Source organism: Anas acuta, chromosome 3, assembly GCF_963932015.1.
Source record: "Anas acuta chromosome 3, bAnaAcu1.1, whole genome shotgun sequence".
Taxonomy (NCBI): Eukaryota; Metazoa; Chordata; class Aves; order Anseriformes; family Anatidae; genus Anas; species Anas acuta.
Genome location: NC_088981.1, coordinates 51,804,352 through 51,813,506, shown reverse-complemented (window position 1 = coordinate 51,813,506; position 9,155 = coordinate 51,804,352). Strand labels below are relative to the sequence as shown.

Genomic DNA, 9,155 nt, shown 5'->3' with positions numbered 1-9,155 from the left:
AGCCGGGGCGGGCGGCGGCGGCGGCGGGGCCGGTCCCGGCGGGGAGGAGGGCGGGGCGGGAGGGGGCTGGGTGGCGGCTGCTGCTGCTGGTGCTGGTGCTGCTGCTGCCGCCACAGCGCTCGCCGCCTCCCCTCCCCCCCGGCGGGGGCTCCTCGCTGCAGCCTCTGTGCTCCGCTCTCGGTCATGTGACCCTAACGTAACCGGACAGGAAAAGCCGCCGCCGCCGCCGCCGCCGCGCTGACTCCGTTGTTGCCGCCGCTGCTGCCGCTGCCGGGCGCCGACACCACGGCGGCGGCTCCCGGCGCCTCGGCCGCCCGCAGGTGAGCGCCGCGCCGCGCCGCCAGCACGTGGGGCCCGGCCCCGCCGCGCACCGCACCGGCAGCGGGGGGCTGAGGGGAGAGAGAGAGGGGGGCAGGGAGGCGGCGGGGGGGCGCTGAGGGGAACGGGCCGCGCCTGGCGCCGCTTCACGAAAACCCGAACCGCGCCGCGCCGCGCCGGGCGGCTGCAGCCGGGACACGGCCCCGGGCTGGGCGCGGAAGGGGCTGAGGGGGGGGCGTGAGCGGGGGGGGGGGGGCGCCGGTGGCTCCCGCCGCAGGGCCGGGCCCGGCCGGTTGGGGCCCGCTCGCACGCGCCCGCCCTCGCGGCTCCCCCCCCCCTCCCCTCCCGGGCCGGCGGCATCCGGCGCGGGGAAGGAAGGGCGGGGGAGGGGAGGGAGGGGAGGGGAGGGGAGGGGAGGGAGGTGGGGGGGGGGGGGAGGGGGCGGCCCCGCCTGTCTCCGGCTCCTCGGCAGGGGCGGGCCCGGCCCCAGCGGCGGTGGCGGCAGCGGCGGCTCCCGTCTCGCGCGCGCGCTGCGTCTCGCGCCGCCGCCGTCCGTCCGTGCGCGTGGCGTGCGCGGGAAGAGGGAGGGGGGGTGGGGAGGGGAAGGGGAGGGAGGGGGGGGGAGGTGGGGGAGAGGGGCGGGGCTCAGCCAGTGAGAGCGCCGCGCGGCCGCCCGGCCTTCCGCCCCGCCGGCCAATGGGAGCGGGAGCGGGGAGCGGGGGGGAGAGGGCGGCCCGCAGGCCACGCCCACGCGCGCGCGCACGGCGGGAGCGGGAGCGGGAGGGAGCGGGCGGGGCGCGCGCGCCGCGGGGGCCATTTGCCCTCCCTCAGCGCCGCGCCTGTAACGGCGGGACGGGGCCCGGCACAACGGCCCGCAGGGAGCCCCGCCGGCGGGGGGCTGAAGGGAGCCGGAGCCCGATTTTTATTATTATTATTATTATTTTTTCCTATCAAGAGCGTTAGCTGAGCAAATAATCGTTTGGTTATTTCATTATTGGTCGCTGAGCCCTGCTGTCGCCCTCCAGCAGGCAGAAATGCTTCGAAACGTGCTGCCCTGTGTGCAGTACACCTTTGTCCTCTTCCCTAAAAATAAAAAATAAAAAAAAGAATCGTTCCTAACACGCTAAGGAAACACTCAGTTCGTACTTTACCCAAAATCTTGGTGACTTCCCCTTAAACTCATGAAAAAAAAAAAAAAACCTCCCTGTGCATCTGCTGGTTTTGGTCCATTGTCTACCACCTCTTTATTTTCTGTTTCTAGAGCATCCGCAGTGCCCCGATCTGTAGAGCATGGGCATGTGCCCCGTGCCCGGTGTTTGCGTTACCCCACACCGTGCTGTTTCACCCAGCTGTGGGCAGGACTGCCTTGGTCACTGTGTGCTGTCACTTCTGCCCACAGCTCCGCTTGTGTTGGTTGAGTTTATACCCACTTGTTGATGGTAGCGGCCATATATTCATCCGTCCATCCATACGCAACCCTCCTAATGTGTTTCCCTGGCTACTTTTTTCCCAAAGTTGCCAATTCTTGCTTCCAAAGGTGCCCTCGAACCCTTGAGAGAATGCTCCTGTAGGACTACACAGCACGGGAGGCTGCACAAGCCCTGGTTTAGGCTGGCTGAGGTTGGTGCCACATTTCGCTGGTGCTTGCCCGCTGTCGCATGGGTTCCCACTGATGGATGGAGCCATACACGTCACCTCCCGGCGTTCCTCTTTGTGGGACAAAGTAGGAATTTCCCAGGAGAGAGCAAATCACTTGCACCTTTGTGAATCGTGTTGCGTGTCGTGAAGCAGCGGTCCTTGCCTGCGTGCAAGGTGTCATTGGTGTCGTAGTTTTGGGGTTAAGAGGTGTTATTAATGCAAGGCGTACAGACATTAGAGGAAAATAACCACGGAGAGATCTACTGTGGCACCTGTGTATCTACTGTTAAGTTTTACATGAAAGTCGTTTGCTTTTCAGAGTGTAAAAAAATGGATTTGGCCAACCATGGACTTATTCTGCTGCAGCAACTAAATGCTCAGAGAGAGTTTGGTTTCCTGTGTGACTGCACGGTTGCAATCGGGGATGTCTACTTCAAGGCACACAAGTCGGTCCTTGCTTCTTTCTCCAACTACTTCAAGATGCTCTTTGTTCACCAGACCAGGTAACTACGGAAAGGCTGACTTGACTGTTCAAATGTTGTTCGGTTCGCTGTGGTAGGGAGGTCTAGCGACATCTTGAAACCTGAAGGGTTCTTTTTGCTTCTTGCTGCAACCTGGTGAATGCTATATGATCATATGTGCAGACCAGAATCTCAGTTTGAAAGTGTCAAAGTGGAAGGTGAAGTTCATTAACGTTAATGTTATAATTCAGTGAATATTCTTCGTCCTTAAAAAGTATAGGATGCCTGGAATCGAATATTTTAAGGCTCCTGTCTTCACCATTGCACTTCTCTTCCTCCACTCCCTATATTCTACGCAGTCTTGGCAGTGTTCTTGACATTGCCAGAACATTATAAGCAGCCCAGTAAGTATCTACTAGGAGGTTTTGAGAAATGGATGTGTAAAATAGGGTATTATGTTTTGTGGTTTTCTTTAAATCAGATAAAAAATAAATAGAAAATAAAGGTTGCGTTGGGTTTTGGGGTCAGGATGGGCTGTTCTGTTGGCTCGTTTGTTTTTTTTGGGGGGGGAGGGGACAGCTGAACAGAGAAGGCATTAACAAGATAAGTTATGAAACTGTTTTAAAGATTTTTGAGGAATTCTCTTTTTCCCAATTATTTGAACTGTATCAAAAAGTTTAAGTGAGCAAAACTCTCGGCTCTGGCTAATAATCTTTGTCCAAAAGTAAATAAAATCAAGGAGAGAAGTACGTTTGCACTTCTGAGACAGGACTGTAGCAGGTGTATCAGTCTTGATGCTCCGTCAGGAGTATACGGTCATCTCTGGAGGATGTCACTGCACAGTTTATTTTGAGTAATACAGCTGAGTTCAGAAGCAGTAAGAGGGAGCTCAAGAAGGGTACACCTCACGAAAAAGAAGAATTGGTTATAATTTCCTCCTCAGCTTGGTAGCCTACTGTGGTCAGAGCATTCAGACCACAGTGCAGTCATGTCCACTTCTGGATTTGTCTTTCATTTAACGTCTGCTTAATGTGAGAGCTACAAATAACTCTGAAAAACAATGAGAATCCCAGATCCTCTCCTTTTGCAAGGCGGCCTAGCTGAGACATTCCTGATTTTCTTTCTTGTTCTGTGAACCTCGCCTTTCCGTCTTCACAGAGATCCAGCTGGAGGACTGGGGCGTGTTTCAGTCCAGAGCATCCTAATGGGTGATGCACAGGGCGTGATCCAGCTGCAGGATGGTGTTGGTTTCAATCCTGTTAGGCTGAAGAGGGCATTGCAACCAATGTGCCTCACTTAATTGAACACTCTAACCAAGGGACTGTTAGTGCTGACCAAGCATACTACTGGTGCTACCTTTCCTTCCTCCCTGTTCAGGGAAAGAAGCTCCTGTTCTCTTGATAAAGAGCCTGGCCTTCACGGGTTGGATGTGCTCGGGCTACACCTTTTCCACCAGATCCTCAGGGAATTCCCACCCTGTCCTGCATGTTTCTGGGTCATAGTGCAGCTTAGAGGAGGTGATACCGCACGTTTGCAGAACTGTTACTGTAAACACTAGTAAGACGTAGAAGCCAAAGAGGTAAGTGCCATATGAGTTCTCAGGGCTAAGAATGGACAAAAGTTTAAAGGGCTGTGAATTTATACTCCTGTGCTAGCAAGTCTTAATTTGGCTGCAGACATGTTTGAATCCAATTAAAAAAGGGGGAGGGGGAATATCTTCAGAATTTATGAAATATATTGATGTCTGTGACATCAAGTCTATCACGCAACAGCAATTTGAAAAGGTGAAGATTGCGATGGGACAGCTTAATCTTGATCTAGATCTGGTTGAAAACATCATTTCCCTTATCAGTTACTGATCACTTTGTTTCACCTTTCAGTGAATGTGTCCGTTTGAAAGCGACTGACATACAGCCAGATATCTTCAGTTATCTCTTGCATCTGATGTACACCGGGAAGATGGCACCGCAACTCATTGACCCAGTTCGACTAGAACAGGGAATAAAGTTTCTGCATGCGTATCCACTCATTCAGGAGGCCAGCCTTGCAAGTCAGGGAACTTTTTCTCACCCGGATCAAGTTTTTCCATTAGCATCTTCATTATATGGCATTCAGATTGCAGATCACCAGATAAGACATCCCACTAAAGTTACATCAGCAACTGACAAACTCGGGCGAGAACCAAGGCCACAGACTTCACGGATGACCCAAGAGCAGGTTTCGGAAGGCTCGCAGCTCTCGCAGTTAGCTACAACTATGCCACAAGTGACCCGGACAAATATGACCACTTCTGACCCCTTGCCATCATCTTTATCTCCGGAATTGGTATCTGCTGCCGGTAATAATTCACCTGCGGGAGAAGAGGCCAACATGGAAGCATCTTCTTCGGATGAACAGCCTTCTTCGCTCACAATAGCACACGTCAAGCCAAGCATTATGAAAAGGAACGGGAGCTTCCCAAAATACTATGCCTGCCACCTCTGCGGTCGACGGTTCAACTTGCGCAGTAGTTTGCGAGAGCACCTGCAGATCCACACAGGAGTTCCCTTCACGTCGAGCCAGCAGGGAGAAAGCAATATTTCTTTGTCTCTCTGTAACAACACGGCTGAAAAAGATGCCATGGAAGTGCCTGAAGCCGGGATGATTAGTGACAGTGAGCTGCAGCAGATCTCAGACTCTCCAATAATTGATGGGCAGCAGCAATCAGAGACACCGCCTCCCTCAGATATTGCAGACATAGACAACTTGGAGCAGGCAGATCAAGAGAGGGAAGTAAAAAGACGGAAATACGAGTGTTCCATCTGTGGGCGCAAATTTATTCAGAAAAGCCACTGGAGGGAGCACATGTACATACACACTGGCAAACCCTTCAAGTGCAGCACTTGTGACAAAAGCTTTTGTAGGGCTAACCAGGCTGCCAGACACGTGTGCCTAAACCAGAGCATGGACACGTACACGATGGTGGACAAACAGACTCTGGAACTCTGTACTTTTGAGGAAGGCAGTCAAATGGACAACATGCTAGTACAGACCAACAAGCCCTACAAATGTAACTTGTGTGACAAAACATTTTCAACTCCCAATGAAGTAGTCAAACATTCGTGCCAAAATCAAAACTCTGTCTTTACGCTAGAAGAAGATCGCTCCATTCTGCTAGGTGCTGGGGACACAGAAGCCACAGAGACTGAAAACTCAGTGTTAGCCTCCATCAAAAAGGAGCAGGAAGCAGTGTTGTTAGACTGAATGTGAAACCTGTATCAATTTTTTAAAGTTTCTTTACTCATTTTTATTAAATCAACCCTCCCTTCCCCACCCCCTGCCGCCTCACTTACCCCTGCCATCTTTTCCACCAGCCTCCTTCCCACCCGTTGTCTTCAGCAACCAGAACTGTACTGGCACATTAGGAAATGGGACTTTGCCTCTCCCACCGAAACAAACAAAAAGCTCTCGCGTCGAACCGCAACATAATTGATTTTAATACAAAGGAACATGTGAAAAATAATCCAGCTAACTATGTGGATAGTATTAGTTAATCCAAATTTAATAGATTTTAAACAAAATTTAGATTGCTTAAAAGTGTATTTAGATACGATGATGAAAGTAAATGAGAAACAGAGTATCAGTTTGGTAAGCAAAGAGTATATATATTAGTTTCCCTGGTAAAAGGCATTTTGAGAAAATCTGGCAAATTTAACACCATGCGTTTTAGAACTCCACATGCAAGTTGATTAAGATTATAACTTGAAATCCTCAGACTTTTTGCTCAATGAATGCAAAAATTGTTCATTGAGGTAAAAATCGCTGCAGGTATTGGGTTTCTTTTAGCCTTACGTTTTCCTTCAAGTATGCCTTTGGGTATCTGTTTCAGGTAGCATGATTGATTCAAGCAAAGAAGTTACTAAGTCAAATTTTGACTTGAGTAGCTGAAATAATAATGTGATGGCAATCTTTATATATATATATATAAAAGTACTGTATATGTATAAAGATTTTTATATATATGGAAAGTGTTTGTGTGTATATTTGATACAGGTAAATAAATGCACACATCCTTTTTAAGCAACTGGCAGTCTGCTCTCAGATTCAGCCCAGAAAGTATTCTAGTTGTTTGACAAAACTAGTTATTGCACAGGTTATTTTAAATCAAATTTAAAATGTCCTCAGCTGTGTGCATTTTTATTCGCCTGTAGAACAGAAACTGTTAGGTAAGTGTTGTCACCCAAGATGCAAAGGAAACTGGAGAAGTGACATCCTGGTGAGCACAGTACCATCATCGGTGCAGCACGTGCATGTGTTGTTAGCTATAGTTTCAAGTCATTCTGGATGAAATGAGAGGGAAAAACTGTATTTATTGCCTTACTCAGGCAAGGAATGCCCGTGGTTTCATTTGGTCTAATTGCATGAGTTAAGATGAAGAAAAAGTGGTGCAGAGCCGTTCTAGCAACAGGGGATCATGGTTGTTTTAAAGCAAATCTGTAGTGTCGACTGGCAAATTCTGCTCTTTGAGAGTCCCTTTATTTTCAAAGCCAAGACAAAGTCTGCAAAAACTGAAAGGATGAATTTGGTAGTTTTTAGTTACTGCTGATGGTAGCACTGCATCTTTGTGTTAAAAATCAAGTTGTTGATTCTTATTATTTTATATTAAAGTGCCCGGATTTTTTTGCTGGTAGCCTCAAAACCTAAACTGACAGCAAGGAGGAAGCCCGCCTAGCGATTACTGGGCCGCCAGAAGGCTTGAAGGACAGAATTAAGTGCCCCATCGTAAATGGAGACACTGGGTGTTCGGGGGGGAGGGGTGGGAGAGGGCAAGTCACAAACCACAGCTCTTCTCTGTGTATACATTTAAACTGAATATCATCTTTTTGTGTATAGTTAAGTTCTCAGATTTGTAAGTTTTTATACATCATTTCATTGAATAAAAACTGAATTAAATGGGATATGATTTATTGAGTTGCAGGTGAAAGGTTGTTGGTTCTTTTGATCCTCCTGAAAGAATTCTTACTGAATCAGTTTAAAAGCCAAGCAATGTACTCTGCATATCAGACTAAAACCTCCTCCATACATATGAACAAATAGCTTACTAAAGCCTAAAACAGTGGATTTTGCACAAAGGGGTCCCTACCTATTCATATTTCAAGTTTATTATTATAATGTGACAATTATTGTAAAGTTTATTGTAGGTGGCGTTGAGTTTATTATGTCTTCTATTAGCCTAATAGGTCTAAAATCAGTTGATTTTACATCAAGGTATAAAAGTATTTTGAGGTAAAAATACATCTTACAGAATTATTTTAGTGTTGCCCATTTTAAAACTTTCCTTTAGGATCTTTATCTACCAATGTAATTTCTTTAAATGTGTTTTTTATTTTGTCTCACTTACTCTGAAATGCTCTCAGAGCAGTGGGGAAAAAAAAAAAAATCTTTCCTTATTGAGGATATGGTCAGGGTTTTGAGGTAGCTGTGGTTTAGGGGATAGTCACAAGTTCATTTCCAAAATGACTACTACTGCTGAGTGTTGCCATCTCAGCTGTGAGTTACTACATATTCAGATGATCTTTCAAGAGCTCCAGGTCAGCTCCTATGCAAAGTACGAGGGTTTAGCTCAACTCCCCCAGGGCCAAGTTGTAGCAGGAACAGATGCACGGCCACACCATTTTTTGAGACGTTCATCAGCCCCCGGTCCTTTCCTTATTGCTGCTCTTGCCTCTCTTTTTCTGTCATTTGGAGAACATGACGTTTGCTTGGTTACATGTCAAAAGGGCTCAATGAACTGGTCTGGAAATAATGAGTCAAAAAAAAAAAATGTTTTTTCTGTCAAATCCCATTTGAGCTCTGCAGAGGGTTTCAGATGGCTCGTGGGTTGTGCAAGGGCAGAAATGAGCAGGGAGGAGGAGCGCCGAAACCAGCAGTGCTGCTGGCAGTGTGTGGGGCAAGGAGGGCAGGGTGGGCAGTGTCCCCACCAGCCAGGGCCCTGCCAGAAAGAAGGTGACGTGGGGCAGGGAGCCGCCACGGCAAGAAGCTGGCAGTGACAGCCCTGCTGCTGCAAGCCACGGGAAGCTGCAGGCTCAGCAGAGGGCTTTCACCTGTTACTATCTGTTCTTAAGAAACAACGCTGTCTGGTAAAGAGAAAAAAAAATGCAATAAAGAGATGATTATTTTTCTACGTGTTCAGCTGTTAGCATGGTTTATTGCGAATGCTCCTTATTGTGTGGTGCTCCAGAGTGGTGTTTGAATCCTTGCTTCTCACTGCTTGGGCAGTGTTCCTCTACTCACGAGTTAGGAACATTACAAAAGGCAGGATCACCATGTTTTGATTAAAAACATATATATACTTTTTAAGGTATTAACAGCTGAAACAAGAATTTAGGTATTTACAGCATAATGGCAGTTTTGTCCCAGCTTCTCTGTTAAATCCTGCCTGAATTAGTACAGTTAGAGATAACTTCAGGTTTTATCTTTAATTTTTTGACACAAATTCATGACTGCATTGCTCATTACTCAGTCTGCTCGCTCGCAAATTTTGTACCAAATTAACAAAGAAAGACAATTGTGCAGAAACTGCTGAAAAATCTGACTGAAAATCTGTCATCATTCAAGTCTGGACCGTAGTCCCCAGTATATTTCCAGAGGAGTAACTTGGAAATTAATTTCCCTGGTATGTCATATAATAAGACACCTCTGCCTTGACCTCTGAAGTACTAAGCACCTACAAATCTATTTGGTCAATAGAGAGATGAT

General features: G+C 48.0%; 1 protein-coding gene across 1 annotated transcript; it reads left to right on the top strand.

Annotated features, from left to right (window-relative positions):
- The first annotated feature begins 85 nt into the window (after positions 1-85).
- ZBTB2 (zinc finger and BTB domain containing 2) lies at positions 86-7,359 on the top strand. Its single transcript, XM_068677119.1, has 3 exons — positions 86-320; positions 2,276-2,459; positions 4,298-7,359. Exons 2-3 carry the CDS (start codon positions 2,287-2,289, stop codon positions 5,658-5,660), a joined length of 1,536 nt encoding a protein of 511 aa, XP_068533220.1. The 5' UTR covers positions 86-320; positions 2,276-2,286; the 3' UTR covers positions 5,661-7,359.
- The last annotated feature ends 1,796 nt before the right edge of the window (positions 7,360-9,155 follow it).

Coding starts and splice junctions, on each gene's coding strand:
- ZBTB2 (XM_068677119.1), top strand. CDS start 2,287: ATGGATTTGGCCAACCATGGACTTATTCTGCTGCAGCAACTAAATGCT. Junction 2,460..4,297: donor CTCTTTGTTCACCAGACCAG/GTAACTACGGAA, acceptor TTCACCTTTCAG/TGAATGTGTCCGTTTGAAAG.